We start from the raw sequence: 19,915 nt of genomic DNA, 5'->3' as shown, positions 1-19,915 counted from the left end.
GAGTTTTGCCATCTCATGTTAATATAATCAATGCTTACTGCGAGATTTGCCTAATCAAGCTGAAAGGCTTGCAAAGTTCTCTTACCTAGCTTTTAGGTCTGCCAAAAAAAAAAAACCCAGAAAACAAAGAAAAAAAAAGGCCTCTAAAAAGAGCATAGGATGGAAGTCCCTGCCCCGTCTTTGTGACTACCACACCTCCCGCAAAGAGCCCCAAGTTCACAATCCTCTTGGTTTAATAGACTGTAGCTCTTGTTTATAAATACAGCTTTTATTGGCAGGGGGTGAAGGCGCTCCCTTTTTTAGCTCTCCCAGAGAGACTGGGGTAGGAAAATAGCATGAGTGGAAAAGGAGTTTCATTTTGAAAGTTAGCTAAGCTAGCAATGCTTTGTGAGATATAGGAGATAACCTATAATTCTCCCAAACATTTATGCCTGACCAGTTTTTAAGTGGCTTTTAACTTAGTATGAATCAATGTTGAAGATTGGTTGAAGTTCTGCGACTTCAACCATGGTTGACCTTTTCCTCTGTTGTCTCCATTCATTTTTATGCAAGCTCTAAACGCTTTTGCTTTTCAAAGGTAACTGTCTCACCTTCAAATATAATATTTGAGGTCCAGAGATGCAGCGTTGAGATTCTCAAGTTCATCTGCTACTTGTTTCACATTCTTCGGCCTTCTATACAGAGGCAAAGTTACTGAAAGGAAGTGATTCTGTTCAGAGAATGTTCCATTCTCGGCATATTCATATAGCAGAGCTGGAAATTAATACTCAAGCCAAAACTGTTTGAGCAACCAACTTGCCAGCAATCTTACATTCATTCCTGACATGCTTACTCCAATTATACTATTAATCTTGCAGAGAGTAACGATTGTGTTTCCCATATTAACTTTGCACCACATGCCAATGTTGCTTCAACAGAAACTGTAAGGATCATAACTGTTTGTCACCATCCTCTTCTGCAGATAAGCCATGGATAGTTATGCCCCTTATAGTAGGAAGCAATCAACTCCTCCATTTACAGCTTTCCGCACTCTGAGGCTAATGTCTCTCTTGCTGTGACAGTACTGAATTGAATGACCTACGCACCAAGTATATAATATGACTCATTGGATAGACAGAATTACAAGGCCTTAGGATTTTAAGATGAGTACATGTGCTTCTGTATGTGGATGTGGATGTATGCATGTTATATCTATATACAATCAAACCCCCGGATGTGTGTCATGAAGCAAACGATTATGATAAACCATAGGGTTAGATTGTGAGTTATGAGTGTGGAAAACGAATTTTCTGGTTTCAATGATATACAATTATCATAAACCACTGTTAACTCAAGGAGACTGAGAAATATACCTCTAAAGTTTGTTGAGTTCAGTTGCAACTTCTACCATCTTTGGCCTTTCCTCCTTTGCAGTCACCATGCATCTGAATGCCAGCTCTAACACAACCTTCCACTTCTGCTGCTCATCGTGCCCTTCTTCGTTTTTTGGAATCTTGGGATCCACAACCTCATTAATGCTATGCCATTTAACAAAATTTTGAAGGTGATCCAATAATAATCCACCTTCCTTATCAACCAAATGAAATAGATCAAAGAGTCTCAATCCTATCAAAAGCTCAAACAGAAGCACACCGAAGTTGTATACATCAAATTCCTGAGTGACTATACCTTCAGTTATATACTCAGGGGAAATATATCCCTTGGTCCCCTCAATTTGATTTGTTGGGAATGCTTCACCGTCAATGATTTGAACAGATTGTGAAAAATTGGAAAGCTTGGGAATATGATGTTTATCCAGGAAAATATTTGCAGATTTTATGTTCTTGCTGATAATGGGTATAGAGAGTTCCGTGTGGAGATATGCAACTAGATCAGCTATCTGTCTTGCTATTACTAACCTACTGTGAAAAGAAAAAGGTGCAGGATGGAAGTGAATTTCATCAAAAAGTGTTCCATTCCCCGTGGATTCATAAACTAGAGTTGGAATTGAGGTCTCAAGGCAGTATCCTAAGAGTTTCAAGACATTCTTATGAGAACTCAAATCTGCAGCAAACTTGAATTCATTCTTGACATGCTCACACCAATTCACATTACTAATCTTGTATATGGATATATTTCCATTTTCTGTATTACCTTTGTACCATATGCCAATGTTGCTACAGCACAAAATGTAATCAGGATGATAATTGTTTGTCATCTTTTTTAGCTCTTCGCCAGAGAAACTTTGGAGAACATGGCACCTGCCCTCATAAGAAGCAATCATTTCCTCCATAAATATCCTTCCATCGTCATAGACTGAGCTATGTCTTTCTGGGAATGTTGCCAGGGACCTGAGGAGCAAACAAATTAAAGACAACTGAAGAATTATCCAAACCAAGGAACAAAGAGTGGCAAACATCAGTATCTTATGCAAATGGAAAAATTCCAAAAAAACCCAGTTCCTTGTGGAAAAATCAGGATATGAGAACACAGACAACATTGATGGTTTGCAAAGAGAATAACTAAGAGATTCAGAACTCGCAAGTTACAAATATGAGAATTTCAATGGAGAAGAGACAAACCTTTCAATTTGCCAAAGTATTTTTGTAACTTCTTCCATAGCCGGTCTCTTATCTTTACTTGTCTCCAGGCATTTGAGAGCAAGCTCCACTGCAGCTTGCCATTGTTGTTGCTCATTAATCCCTCCTCCTGCAAGAATTCTATAGTCCACTACCTCATTAATGCTATGGCATTTAACATGATATTTGAGGCAATTCCCTGCAAAATGACCTTCCATACTATTCATCCAAAAACGAAAATAGCCTGCTCTTCTAGCAATAAGATTGTAGGGCCGACGCCCTGTTAGAAGCTCAAGTAGTAGAGTACCAAAGCTGTACACATCGAATTTCTCTGTTATTTCACCATGTTCTAAATACTCAGGGGGCAGATATCCTAGCGTCCCTATGATTCTGTCAGTCTTGATTATTTCATCTTCACAGATGTACAAGGATTGCGAGAAATTTGACAATTTGGCAACATTATAATCATCCAGGAAAATATTTAAGGGATTTATACCTCTATGAACGATAGGTCTTGAGAATGCCGTATGAAGATAAGACACTGCATGAGCGATTTCCCTTGCAATCTTTAACCTGCATTTCCATGTCATAGGCTGAGAGTGAAACTCTCCAGTGACATGAATCTGCTCGGAGACATTTCCTCGTTTGACAGATTCATAAACTAAAAGCGGAACTGGGGTCTCGAGACAACATCCTATAAGCCTCAAAAAATTTCTCTGCCTACTCAACTGAGCTGCTATTGCAACATCATTCACAATCTCATTAATATTCTGATTACGTGATGCGTGAACATTTGGATAGCGAGGTATGCAAATAGAGAGAACTCGGCCATCAAGAGAACCTTTGTACCATGTACCAAGGAGATTATAGCTAAGAAAGCAATGAGGAGCGTAGTTGTTTGTTGCTTTCTCAAGCTCTTCAATTGAGAAGTTATGGAAGGGATAATATCTACCATTACTCGAGGAGATTAACTTCTCTTGCAACAAGCTTCCATTCGTAATGAATAATCTCTTTCTTTCAGCAGCCATTGGCAACAACCTGACTACCAAAAAAATCAATGATTGACAGAATAAAATTGTAGTTATAAAACCATGATGAAACTGATCCTTCAAGAAGCCTCTCAATCATGCAATTTTCACTAGTACATGCAAGTTTCCTATCGCAATACTCAAAATTAGTTGTTCATGGCAAGAATTTGTGTCAATGGATCACCACCAATTTTTACATTGCATTTTCTTGCGTTCTGCTGAACATCAATCAGCTAAGCAAACTATTAAGAGAGCCACAACCGTGTTTTGTGAAAGAATCCAACAAAATGGTCGGAAACTGATAAGAATTCCTAAAGACTTGAAAGAAACCAGACATTTCCATGAACAGAAAAGAAACAACATTGAAACTAACAAATCAAAGGAAGATGTAAGAATGGCAAAAAGAATAGTGGGATTCGAAGACAAAGCAAATGATAACAACTTACACTGTTTGTTTGCAAGCTCTTGACAACAAGATCAAGGGTGAAGAAAACGCCCAAGAGGTGCCGGGTTGAGTGCCTGTGTTTTAACACTTTAACCCGAAGTCAATGGATGGATGAATGTAATCCTAGCCATTTAAATTTGAGTTAATTTCAATTTATCTCCCTAAGGTTTGGGATGAATTCAGATTTTTCTCTCAAGGTTTTTATTATGTCAATTTCCCCCCTTCAATATCAAATAAACTAATAAAAATATTTTTTCCAGCCCCTAAATGTTTAAACTTTGATCAAATAAAACCTTTTACAAATAATTTGACCAGATAAATCTTTACTTATTGAAAAGGTCAAAATAACTCCACTTATATATTATATTTAAAAATATAAATACAAAAAACATAAAAAAATATAATAGAACATGCATCAAACTAAGAATTATATGCAAATAGAAGGTTTAAATTATGGAGCTCATATATAAATAAATAAACTACATCACGCTTGAATACTACCATTATCAGGTTTTCTCAAAAATGTCATTGCTTTGTCGGTTCATAAAGGAAGAAGAGAGCTTTCTTGACCATATCTGATGCTCGTTTATTTGTCTAAAGAAAGATTAGGACGGGGCATCATGAGAGTGGAAAATGAACGGTTCTAGCTGCTTAAATTCTTAACCATCTGAAGCAAGCTCAGTACATTTTGGCTAGCCTGCGCCTGTGTCTGCATTATAGGGTTGGTGAGGGACAGACCTCAAAGATGTGTCTGAATCTTGTTTCGATTTCCATCGCTGCTGGCCTTAATTTCTATCTGAAGCAAGTTCTAACACAGCTTCGCATTTCTGCAGCTCATCATGCCCATCCTCCTTAATTTCCCAGGATATTGGGATCCGCAACCTCATTATTGACTAATGCAATAACATTTAACAAAAGTTCGAAGGTGAGCCTATAAAAATCCACCTCCAACCAAATGAAATAAATCGAAGAATTTCAATCCTATTGATAATCTCTTTTCTGGTTCTTTGCAAGAACAACATGGGTTTGACTGGATTGCATAATGGCATTGATTAAAAGTTTAGCTTGCGTCTGCATGAATGTCCATACTAAAAGTGCAGGTAAATTTTAAAGACAGCATATGTTTAACAAAAATACTCAAGCTCCTCGGTATATTGATGCTTATGATTGTTCCTGCTTAAGTTAAAAGTTGTGTGAATTGCCTAAATAGATGATCTGTTTACTTGACTTTGCCGAATGCCAAGCCATTTACCCTCTGATCCTGATATATTTATGTACAAGAATGACTGTCCGTTTGCAGTGGGATATTCAGATATCTGTGTTGAACACCAAACCCTGCAACAAAACCCATCTGTGTTCGAGGATGATTGGCGTGGTCTTGAAACAAGCACTCAGATTCTCTTATTCTCTTTAGTGTTTAATAATACCCTCCAAAGGAACACTTCAGATTTTTATGTGATTTCTATCTTGAATGCTTTATATTAACTATAACTGAAGGGGAAGCAATATCCTGAGTGATGTAGCTTATTGAATAATTTTTAATATTTTTAGGTTGACAAGTGACAGGCTCAAAACTGATATCTCTAGGGGGAAGGGGGAAATGGAAGCTGGTTGACCTACAAGCTCGTTGGCGATAACTTCTTTTAATACTGGAGGCTTTGAATGAACTACTGGAAATATGAAAAGTTGCTGCACAGATCATGAGACCTGTTGATTCCCTGAAAAATGTTGCCTGGTTAGAGCTATGAACCCATGGATCTGGAATTGCGTCTATTGCACAAGTTACTCCAGTAAAGTAAAAGATTAATTTGAGGAATAAATGAATTCAAGATCTATGTAAAGAATTGTACTGGACAAAACTACAGTTGACATTATCAACTATGCTTCCACAATGGACATGGAAAATGTAATGGATCGGATATTCATCCATGAAGGGCTCAGACCAGGGAGATAACCGATAACTAACTTTACAGGTTATATTTCTACTGGCAGGGAAAGTTCTAGCCATAAGAATGCCTGCGTATGATGCACTTAGCCATTTCCATAGAATACTACAAACCTTACTCAATCTTCCAGGCATAAAGGAAAAGGCAGAATTCTGCTGTTGCTGAGATACTCCTGGTAGAAAAATACATACTCCCATCACTAGTATCACTCAGCCCACCATAACTGCTGCCATCCTTGTCATCTTTTGGTTCTGGAACCCCTGGTTTGAATATGAACAAGCCATGGCCAGTGCCAGGGGTACTAAACAGCCAATCATGGACATCCCAGAACACTTGCACTGGTTGCCTGCTCAACATCACAGTTTGGTTCCCTCTGAATTTCCACTGTAGATTCATAACATGAATCACAACGATTCCATCTATGCTAATCCACATCTCAGGGTCTCTTGATCCTCCTGTTGAACTCTCTACAATAATATCATGCTCATTTTTCCTTTCGTCGAATTTAGCTCTGGTTGAGAAGGTTTTCCTGTGAAATACATTTTCCTTCTTCAAATATAGGATAGCCTCAACAAGAGCCGGTCTTGCTTTCGTTCTCTTATAAGCCTTTTTCTTGTAATCTCCCAACAATAAAACAACCTCTTCATCTGAAACTATAGCAACATAATAATCGCTAGCCGGCTCAGGACTCCCGGAAAATTTAGCTGATCGGAAATCCCAATGTATATCTACTTGGCACCCTTCAAGCTCAAAAGACTTACCCCCTTTTTTGCTCCAAAAAAGCCAAGGCTTAAGGTCAATCTTGCAACTGTAACAAACTTCACCTTCAAGATTATTGATAACGAGGTTGAGGGTGTGATTCATAAGGTTCTTGCACCAAAAAACTGTGATAGTACGCCAATAACCTGCAACATAAGCATGGTAGGCGCACGTGACAGTACTCTGAGGAGTTTTATTTGTCGATGGATCTTCTGATATTTTTTCTGGGGGTGCAGATGATAAGGAAGCTCCCACTGAGGAGTTTCTCAATGGATATTGGAAAGACATTGTTATGTAAATATTCAAATGGAAGCGAAACTATGATTTCACAGGCATAAGAACGAATACTAATGCAAGAAAAGCTGTGATCCCATTCTATCCTGCCCTACCAACGTATTTTCTGCCTCTTTTGGATTACATACAATACTATTGTTCATAACATGAACAAAATGTTACATGTTACCTTATCAGAAGACTTTCTCAAAAACTGATCAATGGTTCCGATATTGGCAAGATCTGATATTGTGTTGAAGAACCTGATGGTAAAAAACGCAGCTGAATTATATTCCTCTGGAACACTCACTGGCTTCTGATGCTTTTAAAGAACCTGAAAAGGCAACCAAAATGGGGTTTCTACAGCAGGGAAAAGGGATGCAGAAAAGTTTCTGTTGTTGGTTGAAGAAAGAGAAGGAAAGATGGTGACTTGGAAAGCTTTTTTGGTTTATGGAGAAAATGTCTCCAGCCAGCTGCTGTAATCCAAAGCCTTAGCCCCAGAATAGGAGGACTGATTGAAGGGATTGTCACTATCCATCTGTCCTGAATGTTGACCAAATATACACATCTTAATGGAAGCATATCTTCATCTTTTGGCATCTATCATTTCACCAACCACGTAATTACCCGTAAAAATTCTGTTATTTTTGGAATATGAGAAGATAAAGAGAACCTAGAAGGACTACAGAGGACAGGTTCTTCTTTTGTTGGCTGCAAAGGCTTTTACAAGTAAATGATGAATGCGTAGGAAATTGATGACATTATAACCCCACCGTTATGTAGGGATTACTAAGTAATAATCTGAAAGTCATGGGGAAAATATTGTTTTTCACTCTATTATTCAACAATAAACAAATTATTGTGAATTGTTTTTTTAATCCCTCTTTATTTTTTTATATACAAAAATACATCATAAAAGTGTGTGTGTATATATATATATATATAATATTGGACTCGTGATGAAACAAGGATTAAATAACTAAATAACCAACTAAATTTGGACTATAAATATTATGCTTTTATGAAATTTTTAGCTAGTGTTGAGTAGTTGAGTTTTCTAAAACATATATATGTAGTAGAAATTGTAGATTTTTTTTAAAAAAAATAGAGTTCCAAGTACCTTATTTAATAGATCTAGGGTTATTTATAGTTTATATAAAGATTACTTAAAGATAAAATGTTTTTTTTGGTTTTAAATAATTACTTTAAGGCTGTATTATTGTAAACTATATGTCGTTTAAATATCCAATTTATAATGGTAATCCACATAAATTATTAGTAAAAAATCTCATCCCTTTTAGTAGAAAAAGATTGCTATACATTTAAGTGCTAGCTTTTCCCCTCCTATGTTTTAGGTATTTTTGTATTGTACTCTACGTATTTTAAAAAATAAAAATCATAGCTTTCCATTTATAGAAAAATCTAAAAACCTTATAAATTATAAAATATTAATTTACTTCTTAAATAATATCACATATTATTTTAGGCTAATTTTAGAAAACTTTTCAATTAAATCTTTACTTGATTGTTTATAGATCTAGAATTGTAATTTTCTATATTAATTACATTCTAATATTTAATTTTTAAAATTTATTTACAATCAAGCTATATTTAATTAATTATTTTATTTTAATTTTTTACTAATAATTTATATATATATATGATTTATTAAATTTTTTAATAAATTGATTTAAATATAAATTATAATTTTAAATAATATAGAATTTGCTTTGAGATGATCTTAAAACATAAACGGGAGAACAACTAGCACGTAAGATCAAAAGTGGTTTTCAAGATAAAACATAAACAACAAATCAAGCATGTCTCATAACGTTTGTGTGATTCAACCTGCATACGCTTTCTTTGCATGATAGGAACTACTCTGTATAGCAACAGAATCAACCTGCATACGCTTTCTCCCCATGGAGGAATGCATCTTCTGATAGATCAATTACAAAATAAATGGAAAACAAACTCCAATTGCTCCAGCGACTTGAATTAACTCCAACTTTGTATTTCAGAGCATCGTATTTGTTCCCCTTTTCTTATTTTATAGCATAAGCATTCTCCTAGCGTAATTGGACGCGACAGAAGAAAAGCTGGTGAAGCTCTCAATACAGTGCTGGGTTCACTGTTTCTATCTTAGTCATGGTGCAGTTAGAGTTTGCCTTCCAAGTCATGGAAGAATCACCATGGCTTTTCACCTCGTGGTGGCTTTGCCCCTCATTTTTGCTAGCTGTGCGTAGACTTCCTTCCAATCCGTGCACATTTGCAATAGTACTTCCATTCATCACCATGGCATTGCTACCAGATTGACATCTTTAGATTTAATCAATAAAATTACCTTCAGGTTTTTATTTGCGTCTGCAAATAACTAGTTAAGAAAGCATGGATGGAGCTTGGTTCTTTAGCAATTAAAGAAGCCATCCATGCATTTTCCGTTGTTTTCTCCCAAGTAATCCCTCCTGACAAGTACAGTGATCCCTAGAACTACAGTTCAACAACCAAACCCAGTAACACTGTCTTATCCATAATTCATACAAGTTTGACACCGATTTCTCCTAAGGATTCAATTACAGCTTTCACCTTTCCATGATATTCATTTTCTCTTCAGGAAAACAGTAACAGCAGGTATATCCTTGAGCGGCAGGCGCTCTCCTAGTATCTTGCCAATCTTGGCAGCAGCTGCACATCTCAGGCATTTTCCATGGTTGATCTCAGGCCCTTCTCCTGTGAGCTTGCCGAAGATGCTACTGTGGCCGATGGAGAGTGGAACACTTGGGCACTAACATAGTTGTTTGCGAAATGCATCTTCAGAACATAGGGCTTCAGAAATTGAGTAACTCTAGGCAGTCTATCCGGAGGAGGAATAACCATCTGTGTCTGCAAATCAAAAGCGAATAAAATCATAGGTACAGAAACAAAAAAGACTTGCATAATTAAAAAAATAAACCCGAGTTGGTTTATGAGAAGAAAAAGCCACATCTCTGAAGTTTGTTCATCAAGAAAAATAGAATGCCTGACTGGTTAACAAACTACTAACTCCTGTGAAGCACAAGGACTAACTTAAAGCTGTGACTTGTGTCAAACCTGTGTAATTAAGAAAAGTATCATGGGCTAAGCTCTCTAATAGACAGTCAAAGACGAGTTTGAATGCCCACTTGAGTTATCAAGATCTGAAATTGCAGGAGAATTGCTTTTCTAAGAGACGAGACATAAGCTATTTGTACACTCAACTAATAATCATTCTACTCTTGCAACAAAATTTTTCCCACTGCCAAAATGAAAAGTTTATTCTAAAAAATTATGAAAAAGGAAAATCTTAACTCGATGTACATTGAAATAGGGTAGGCCAGAATTACAAGAGTTGTAGCTAGTGCCATCCAGGCCTCAAAACTTTACAGTCTGATATCAAGTTTTTAACAAATTAATTTAAAGCATCAGATGTGAACCAAAAATCTGTCAATTTCCATGTAATTGCTGTCACGAGGGAACTGTGCAACAGGGAAAGGTCTGAAATCACATGAGATTCTAGAAACATCAGATTGACCAATAAAATTGCAGTTCTAAGTTAGCAAACTCTACTGTAAAGTAAACCCAGGCTGTTTCACCAAGAGGATTTCGAGCAATTAATGACAATGGGATGAACGAGTCGCAGCGTGTGCAGTTTCAATTAAAAAGTAAAAGACTTGTAAGGGTAATTCATCCATAAACAATAATTGGTGCCTTGGAACAATAAACACAAAATTAGTGACCAAAAGTTTCCACATCAATGAACATTAACAGCAACCACAAAATCTAAAGCATTATCAAATTCTTAACAGGTCAAAATAACCAATACAAAGACTATAATAACTTCATCACAACTCAAATCAAATAAAAAAGGACTACCAGGACTGAAATCAACTTAAGAATTACACAAACAAATCAGAAACCTTTACATGTCCAAATCACTAAAAAAACATATGAGACCATCTGTGCTGAAGAACAAAACCCCAAACAGTCAAAAACTAAAATTTCCAAACAAATGGCAGTAAATTCTTAAAACCCTTTTCATATCAAAACACCCGTTTCAGTTAAAGATGGTATCTTTAATAATATCTCAGTAATGGAAGCCTGTCAGAACTCACCGCACCGCATCACATAAATAAATAAACGGAGCCTGATAGAGGAAGGTTTAAAGTGGACTGTGGTTGTGCTTTATATGACCTCAAACCCAACTCCAAACTTTTTGGATCTTTATAATTCTTAGATTCGAATTGTAGGGGAGATGGCTGTGAGAAAATTTTGCAAATAATTTGTTTAAAATTAAGGAAAGAAAGACTATGAAAATTGTTATGAATTAAAATGTAATCATATTCTCGTTTGGATAATTGTATCTTCGACACAAATATCATTCTTGAATGAGTTTTTGAAGAACTCCACACTATTTTTTTTTAAGTTTAATATGAGTGTTTGGATCAGTTTATATATACCTCAATTAATTTTATAGATCCTAAAATTAATGACCATGTAAATTTCCAATGACCATTATATGAGCAATTACATGACTTAAACCTAAAATCATAAAAAAAACAAATCTCTTAATCCTAAATTTTTATTATTAGATCACCATCTAAATGGTTACTACTACTATTTTTTTTTTGGACTAACAGTGGTAGTATATAATTAAGAGTCACTTTATTTTTGTATTTTAAATTTTTTTTTAAATGAAGTTTTCTTTTCTTTTCGTATAATTTTAATATTATTATGTTAAAAAATAAATTTTAAAAATAAAAATAGTATTTTAATATATTTTAAAAAATATTTTAAAAAAGCGATTCCGTTCTAAGTAAATCCTATTATTCTATTAATGATTAATCTTATTAAATAATTTTATCTTTGGAAATAAATGATATTCACAGCTGGCTATCATCATTCAGCCACCAAATCAATCACTCCTACATTCAATGGTGGACGGATGATGAAGCCAAAAATCTAATGATATCCATTTACTGTTGTTAAGGAAAAAAATTGAATTGCAAAAATCACAGAACCTTCGAAGAAGAAATTTCGTTGACGTTCAAAAATCAAAACAATTTGGTAAAGAAAATTTTCTATCAGCAATTTAGCAAGGAAAAAAAAAATTAATCGGCAAATCTCATCTCACTGACGAAAATTCAGAGTGCAGAGGTACATAAACGGCAAAGAAGTGATAAACGTGGAAGAACACAAGTTACAAATAGACAAAAACTTTTAAGACAACATAACCACAACATCAACCTCCATTACCGGAGCTTCCAATGCTAAGACCAACCACATAAATACCCTCCAAGACCAAGAATTTCTCTTGCAAATAAAAAAAAAAAAGACCAAAGTAGTTTTCTTACACAATCACCATGCTTTTGCACACACACTTCTTTGTAAGTTATCTTTTCATTCTTTTTTCCTTTCTCTCTTTCTCATCATCAAAGAATCAAAGTTTCAATCTTTTTGTTTCAAGTTTGAATTTTTCATTTGAATTTGCAGCAGACTTTAAGAACTGCAAGAAGGGTTCTTGGAAATGTAATGAAAGGCAAGTGGGTTGTTGTTTCGTATTGAATTTGATTGGGTTATTTTTTTTTTCTCTTATCACAGAACTGCCTTACGTTCATTTGTCTCAAATGGGATTTTCTTATGATTGATATTCCTTGGTTTTGAAGTACTGTTCTCGACCTTGTTTTCGTAGATTCTGTTCAATTGAGCAACAAGAATTGTATGCCATTGAGAAGAGGCAAAAGGGTTGTTTCTTTTCAAGGCTCTGCTGTAAGATTTGTACAAACATCATACCGTATTTCACTGCCTGCTGGGAACGCATTTGGAAACCAAGAAAAAGTCTCTTCAAAAATTTTGAAAGACAAGAAGACAGTTCCTGATTCAGATCCTCCAAGTGATAGAGATGTTGATCTTTTGTACCAGTTTTTTGATCGAAGGTTAGAGCAATCTCAAAGAAGCTGTTTCTTTTCTTGCTTTTTTTTCTTTTTTGAGCAAAATTGTTTCATTTCTTTGATTAGCTATGTCTGTTTTGTAACAAAATGTGATGTTTTTATTTATTTTTGCTATGTACAGCACCAAATTGGTGGTTTTGACTGGAGCTGGGATTAGTACAGAATGTGGAATTCCTGATTATAGAAGGTTTTATCTCTTCTCTATACTGTTCAATAAGCTTAATACTGTCGTACAAGTCTATCATATCTACAAGATGTTTTTTTGCACTTTTAATATATCAGTAAGCAGTGCATTTGTAATAATAATAACAGAATGAACTCCTTGCAAGTTTGCTCAAGCTGCTAGTGGTCAATAATTTTATGATGGCTGAATTGAAGTTTTTTGATGCTTGCATTGAATTTATTCTCTCACTCCTCAACTCGTGCCCATGTTTGTCTGGTATAATGCCATGGCATGTTGTGATTCATTGATGAATCTTATTTTCTTCATCCACATTAATATTTAGGATGCACAAGAACTCCTTCACTGTGGATGGTTTTGTAAAGTGTTCATTTCTGTGTGCTCTTCATGTGAACTGGGCTGCATGTTTGGTATTAGATAGCCATCATTGGGGAAAGGCAAAGATTGCATATGGTCATCGATCACATTAATACAAGTGGCTGGAGCCTGCTTTGATCTATAGTTGTCTACTCTTCCCCTCTGTTGAGTATGATGATCTTCTTCTTTTTCCATTCTATTTGCTTATGCATTGGCTATGTCCAAGAAGATAAAATTGTGTAGTAATTCAAACTGGTTATCCAATCTATGGGTAACATGTGATGTTTTATCTCTAGAAGCATTTTTGTTGAATTTTCTTGGTGGGGCCAAACTGATGTATAATGATATGGAATTTTATCCTGCTGCAGTCCAAATGGAGCCTACAGTTCTGGTTTCAGACCTATTACCCATCAGGTGATCTGAAGGCACGTTGTCAGATATCTTGTTTCTTCAGCATTTTTTCAACATTGATAAGTGTTTAAATATGTTCAAGGTTATCAGAACCAAAACAAAGGAAAGCTACTAAATTTCAAGATTGCCATCTGTAATGGTCCTCTAATAAAGCTTCAGTTCTCCAGGAATTAAGCAATATGCTAGAGCATCAATCTGTGGCAGGATAGATGATCTTCTATTTAGACTAAAAGTTTTAGAAAATAGCAGCTTCTGCCAGCCCAATTTGACTAGGGCTTACTTAGTTAATCTCACATGATGACTGTATCAGTCTCTGAACAAAAATGACAATAAAATATGTAGACCAATTCATGAATAGATGATTGGGAATTTGCTGAGTTGATTATCATAATAGAAAAATCTAAATCCTTCACTTTATGGATCAATTAATCTCTGCCAGTGAGATAATGGCATGACAGAAAAGAGAATAGCTATATCAATGTCTGTTCTTTTTTCCCTTTTTCTTTCATGCAATAGCTATGAGAGAAAATTTTAGAGTAATTCAAACTGTTTATTCAATGTAAGGTTGAATTCATTGATGTGGAAGCCATTTGCAAATAGATGAGTTCTATATCTTATTTTAGAATATTTAGATTCATGTTTGCAGCTGAGGGAAGTCAGTTGTTAAGTGAATGCAGTACTGAATATACATTATCTCCTAAACTTTTGTTCAATGAGACCATCTTCCTTTTAGACTGGCACTTGCCTCATATATATTTTAGATGCCTACTGGATTTTAGTTCACTAAAAGGAATGCAGCTCGTACATGTTGCTTGATCCTATGATTAGCATTGTTAGAGCCCATTTAGTTGTAAAAAAATTAAAAAGATTTTTATCACAGAAGCTGGAGCTTGTTCAGTACTTCTTCTTTCTTCTACCAAGGAAATCTTTTGTATTGTATTTTCACCCTGTACTTTCCAAAGATTGGTATAATTTTTTTTCCGATCCAACAAAAGTTTACATTGTTAACATATACTTGCATCTCTCTATGAACAGGAGTTTGTCCGTTCAAGTCGAACACGTAGGCGATATTGGGCTAGGAGCTATGCTGGATGGAGACGGTTTCATGCTGCAGAACCTAGTGCAGCCCATTTTACTTTGGCATCTTTAGAAAAAGCTGGGCGGATTGATTTTATGATTACACAAAATGTTGATAGGTAACTAGCTGTTCATACCATTCCTTTTTTTCGAGAAACTATGAGGGTCTCATGCAGCCATAGACAAGTGCTATATTAACAAACTTTATCAAAATACTGTTCCAGACTGCACCATCGTGCTGGGAGCAACCCACTTGAAATACATGGAACTGTATACTCTGTGACTTGTCTAGATTGCAACTTTTCCTTTCCGCGGAGTTCATTTCAAGATCAACTGAAGGCCCTCAATCCAAAGGTTGGTTTTGTACAATTTACTGATGCTAGGTAGGAAATATCCAGACTCTAATGTGTTATACAGCATCATGTCATCAAAGCTTAAGAGGTGAGTTCATGAGCTAGTTTCGGTTCAGAGAGAATGACATTCGGGTATAGCCGAACACTTTTGGAGATATGACTAAATTAGATAAATGAGGTCTTAACATAGGCACACCATTGTTATTAGGTCAGGAGCCTCAGATTCAAGTAAAAATGCCAGAAATGGCTTTTAGAATGTGGATTGGAAATGTATGAATCTAAGAATGTAGGGCTTCAATGAGGTAATTGAGGTTCTACCTGATAGAAATTGTGATAAGGTATCCAGTTACTAAAATCTCAAAAGAGGTTTAAAGAGAATTCTCAAATGCCAAATGGATTTCACGAATGAGCTTTAGTTCCGAGAGATTGACATAAGTTTATGCTGTACACTTTTAGAGTTAAGAGGGTATAGATAAATGAGGTCTTAACATAGGCATGCCTTTTTTTCAAAGGTTTGGGGCCTCAGAATCAAGTACAATTGTCAGAAATGGCTGTTAGAACATGGATTGGAAACATAAGAATCTAAAAATGTAGGGCTTGAACGAGGGACTTGATGTTCTGTCCAATAAAAATTGTGATAAGGGATCCAGTTAATCAAACTTTTGAAGGGTTTTAAAGATATTTCTCAAATGCCAAAAAGGATTTTCAGGGATGATGAGGGAGCAGTTTCCGTCCCTTTTATTGGCGAGGTGATGGAGAGGATACCCATTTAAAAGGTGCCTATACAAAGGGATGAATAGTAGGAGCTAAAACCCCATCATAGAAAATATTTTGCATTTCTTAAATAATGTGAAAATGTGTAAAACCTCTGAGTGAAAAATTATAAATTGAATAGTTTCATGTAGAACAAAAAGAAAAAAAAATTGGTAACTCTCGATCGGGTTATCAGAAAATTTGAGTGGAGACTTCTAATATGATTTCTTAGCTTGGGTTAAAATTTCAGAATTTTTAGAGAAATTCGAAAATTTGACGAAAAATCACAATTTGACTAGTTTTACGTTATTGGACGTAATTTTAAATCCGACCATCAGATGGAGCTGAAATTTTATGAGGATCTTTAAAATATATTAAATAAAATCTGGTTAAAATTTTAAGATGAACGGAGCTTGGTAGTGCTATCAAAGAATAAGGACCGTCAAATGGAAGCAAAAGGACTCATTAGAGGTAAAATGGTAATTTTTCATTAAAAATAAAACAAAATGGTTGGCAAGGTTACATGCAAAAATCACCTTTGAATTGCCTGTTTTCCTTGAATGGCTTTCTTTCCTTTTTTCTTTCAACTACTTAATCCTTTTTTAACCTGGCTGCAAATTCATTTTTTCATCTGGAATGTTATTTATGTTGTGCTAAGGCTGATTGAGAAAATCATTATGTAGTGGGCAGAAGCAATTGAAAGTTTGGATAATGGAAGTCCTGGATCGGAGAAGAGCTTTGGCATGAAGCAAAGGCCTGATGGTGATATTGAGATTGATGAGAAATTCTGGGAGGAGGATTACCACATACCTGCATGCCCAAAATGCAATGGAGTGCTCAAACCTGATGTAATATTTTCTTGTACTGGTTTATAATTTTCAGCTGCTATATCTTTGGAGGCTTTTAAATTCTGCTATAATTGATATATGCAAGCAATATCCATATCCATATTTTAGTTATCATTCTTTTTTACTGGGTTACTAGATGACCTGATGTATCTTCAACTGTGTAGATGTTGCAGAACCATGTGGTCATAAAAGACTGGTATAGTGCCATAAGTACATGGAATATCAGGATACAGGGAAATTATTTAATACACCTGAGGTTGTACTCCCCTTTCTTAATGAAGGTGGGGTCCGTGGATAATTTTCATGGTGGGTCCCATGTTTATGTGTGTGAGAGAGAAGAGTACAACTCCAAGTGTGTTGAAATTGTTGTTTTCCATGACAGGATTTCATCAAGTGCTATAAGATGTTAAAAGGAAATTTAAGTCCTGAAAATAAGGTAGACATGCATTGAAAATACTAAGAGTGGCATTGTCTAATGTTCATAGAAAGTTGTCATTGAATGGCATTGTCTAATGTTCGTAGAAAGTTATCATTGAATGGACGTGATGGTCTGTAAACTTGTAAGTTTTCTGATATCAGGTAGCACATGCATTATGCTTGGTTTTAAGACGGGGCATATATTTGTTACCATGTAATTGTTGCTTTGCTATTTCACTGTTAACAGATGGTAATACATGTGAAAGCAGAATTCATGTACATGTATCGAATACATATCTTATACACTGTGCACCCAAGGTGAATCTGCCATTATAATATGAGTTTCTATCAGTATTTCAAGTATTCGCTTCTGCACATCATTTTATAGTCTTTCTTTCATATTGAATTTCATATACTTGTGCAATAAGTGCCTAGTATAGGTTGTTACAAAATCCACTAATTTTATTTTATTGCTGTCTCTGAATTGTTCAGTAGAAGAAGGTTCAAGGTGTGAAATAACTAAAAAATATCACATAGATGATACAAAATGTTCTTAGGCTTTTCTTTTTTGAGAAAGTGGTCATATTTTGAGTTCATCTGCTGTAAATCTCATTACTATAACCTCTGATGGAAATATTAATGATGACTTATCATGGAAGGCTTACTTGCTGATTGCATAGATTAACTTTGAACTATTTAACAAAGAAGTTGCAGTATTTGGTCATTCATATATGAGTGCTATGACAGTTTCTTCAGTTCACAAAATGAAATGTGGGCATGTATGCAGCACACATATAATCATTTTTGTTCAAGCAAATGCACTCATGTATGATACAACAATAGCTGAGCTAAACATACAGGTAAAGCACCTTTTGAAATATTGGTTCTGAACATGGTAATCTGCTAATCCTGAAGGTTGTTTTCTTTGGCGATAATGTCCCCAAGGATAGAGCAGACAAGGCAATGGACTCTGCAAAAGGTTGCGATGCTTTCCTTGTACTAGGATCATCTCTAATGACCATGTCTGCTTTTAGACTTGTCAGGTAAATGCATTTTTTGTTCATTTCTCTATGACGGGAGATGACAAATTTTGATTGCATAACAAGGTTATGATCAGAAATACCTTTGTCTCTGGAAAATTTATGTCTTAGTTTACAGCTTCTTTGTTTCTTTTTCTTCCTTTTGATCTGGAAATAAATGAAGTCTCTCAAAATCTAAACTCAATGTTGATAATCAAGAAAATTCATTAATTGACGATGAGAATAGGACTGAGGATAATAACTGCCATGCATGTCTCCATGCAGTGAACAATACATCAATAACTGTGAACAGTAGTAACTGAATGTAAGCCTGCATCCTCTGAAGGCTGCAATTAAGTCGATGGTCATTTTCATCCCTGAAGCATTATAAGTTCATTTAAGGTTGACATTGATGTCGACTCCATCAAAGGGATGAATAAATGTTGCCACATGCCAACCTTAATTTCGTGTGTGCAAGGAATTAATGCTTGAAGTTGAAGTGGAATCTGGGATTTCTTTAACCTTTTTCTTTATCATTGTACCCAACTAAAACACAACTGACAATGAAGCAACCGAAGCATGATGTTTTAAGACTGCTCAAGCTTCAATTGACAAGGCTTTTGATATCGAACAGAGCTGCTCACGAGGCAGGTGCTGCTACAGCAATTGTAAATTTAGGTGTGACGCGAGCTGATGATATCGTGCCTTTAAAGATAAATGCCCGATTAGGAGAGGTGAAGTCTTCTGAAACCAATTTGGGAACTATTTTCTTCACGTTATCATGTCTTGGCTTTATTGATCCTTGTTATGGACTGTCACAGATATTGCCTAGAGTACTGAACATTGGATCCCTCAGCATCCCTGCTCTCTCCTGATGATACGAGAAAGAGGTCAAATGAGAATACATTTTCATTAAGAAAAAAAGTTGCAATTTTGCCCCTTCCCTTTTCAAGCATCCCAGGGATCCACGTTGTTGGTAATGCAATGAACTAGTTTATTCTGCCTTTCTTTTTCCAGGTGGGGATTGAAATGAAGAGGGGCTATGAGCCTTCAAGTTCTATTTAAACATCATGATAGTTTTTTCGTTGGCATCCCTGCACCATCCTATAGAATGACTAGCGGAACTTGTTGATCAAGAGTCCCCTTGAGATTCTGAGGGCATATCTAGCTCAGGATTTCACCAATGTGAGTATCATATAATTGTGCACGATACATTTGTTTGGAGGCAACTTCAAGATGCCATCAAGCAAGCAAAGAATGGTGTATGCCATTAACATTTCAATCGGTTTGTGGTCTTTCCAGTAAATTTATGATTTGATTAATTTTGTTTGCTGTATTGGGTATAAAATCCTGTTCATGTTGTAACGTTTAAGGTGTATATGTATGGTGGATGACATGTTGATTTATTTGATGGAAAAGGATTCCAATGAACAATTATGGCTAATGTGTGAGCAGCTAATTCCCAGCACATTAATGGTTCCAAACTCTCAACCATAGCACATGCAGCAACTCAAGATTATTGAG

General features: G+C 35.5%; 3 protein-coding genes and 1 pseudogene across 12 annotated transcripts; 1 reads left to right on the top strand and 3 right to left on the bottom strand.

The window, feature by feature from the left end:
- Positions 1 to 13: 13 nt before the first annotated feature.
- On the bottom strand, positions 14 to 4,122 carry LOC133695226 (non-functional pseudokinase ZED1-like). Of its 3 annotated transcripts, XM_062117121.1 has the most exons (5): positions 4,033 to 4,122; positions 3,055 to 3,600; positions 2,562 to 2,688; positions 1,353 to 2,330; positions 14 to 1,077 (listed from the first exon to the last, which is right to left on the bottom strand). In XM_062117121.1, exons 2-4 carry the CDS (start codon positions 3,584 to 3,586, stop codon positions 1,355 to 1,357), a joined length of 1,635 nt encoding a protein of 544 aa, XP_061973105.1. In that variant the 5' UTR covers positions 3,587 to 3,600; positions 4,033 to 4,122; the 3' UTR covers positions 14 to 1,077; positions 1,353 to 1,354. The 3 variants fall into 3 exon arrangements, with proteins under 3 accessions (XP_061973105.1, XP_061973103.1, XP_061973104.1); XM_062117119.1 differs by having other exon boundaries at positions 2,562 to 3,600; XM_062117120.1 differs by having other exon boundaries at positions 2,562 to 3,596; positions 4,035 to 4,118.
- Positions 4,123 to 6,091: 1,969 nt separating this feature from the next.
- On the bottom strand, positions 6,092 to 7,024 carry LOC133694856 (uncharacterized). Its single transcript, XM_062116553.1, has one exon. The coding sequence runs from the start codon at positions 7,022 to 7,024 to the stop codon at positions 6,092 to 6,094; it is 933 nt and encodes a 310-aa protein (XP_061972537.1).
- A 2,311-nt stretch (positions 7,025 to 9,335) lies between these two features.
- On the bottom strand, positions 9,336 to 10,438 carry LOC133695474 (uncharacterized; annotated as a pseudogene).
- A 1,604-nt stretch (positions 10,439 to 12,042) lies between these two features.
- LOC133695192 (NAD-dependent protein deacylase SRT2) lies at positions 12,043 to 19,835 on the top strand. Of its 8 annotated transcripts, none has more exons than XM_062117060.1 (12): positions 12,058 to 12,411; positions 12,521 to 12,563; positions 12,717 to 12,960; positions 13,097 to 13,162; positions 13,882 to 13,927; positions 14,960 to 15,120; positions 15,226 to 15,355; positions 16,791 to 16,955; positions 18,288 to 18,415; positions 19,026 to 19,125; positions 19,213 to 19,281; positions 19,409 to 19,835. In XM_062117060.1, exons 1-11 carry the CDS (start codon positions 12,388 to 12,390, stop codon positions 19,264 to 19,266), a joined length of 1,161 nt encoding a protein of 386 aa, XP_061973044.1. In that variant the 5' UTR covers positions 12,058 to 12,387; the 3' UTR covers positions 19,267 to 19,281; positions 19,409 to 19,835. The 8 variants fall into 8 exon arrangements, with proteins under 8 accessions (XP_061973045.1, XP_061973046.1, XP_061973050.1 ...); XM_062117059.1 differs by having other exon boundaries at positions 12,518 to 12,563; XM_062117066.1 differs by lacking the exons at positions 19,213 to 19,281; positions 19,409 to 19,835 and adding an exon at positions 17,620 to 17,690 and having other exon boundaries at positions 12,045 to 12,411; positions 12,518 to 12,563; positions 18,677 to 19,064.
- Positions 19,836 to 19,915: the final 80 nt, after the last annotated feature.

This window comes from Populus nigra, chromosome 5, assembly GCF_951802175.1.
Source record: "Populus nigra chromosome 5, ddPopNigr1.1, whole genome shotgun sequence".
Lineage (NCBI taxonomy): Eukaryota > Viridiplantae > Streptophyta > Magnoliopsida > Malpighiales > Salicaceae > Populus > Populus nigra.
The sequence above is the reverse complement of the archived record's forward strand: the minus strand, read 5'-3'. Positions and strand labels throughout refer to the sequence as shown.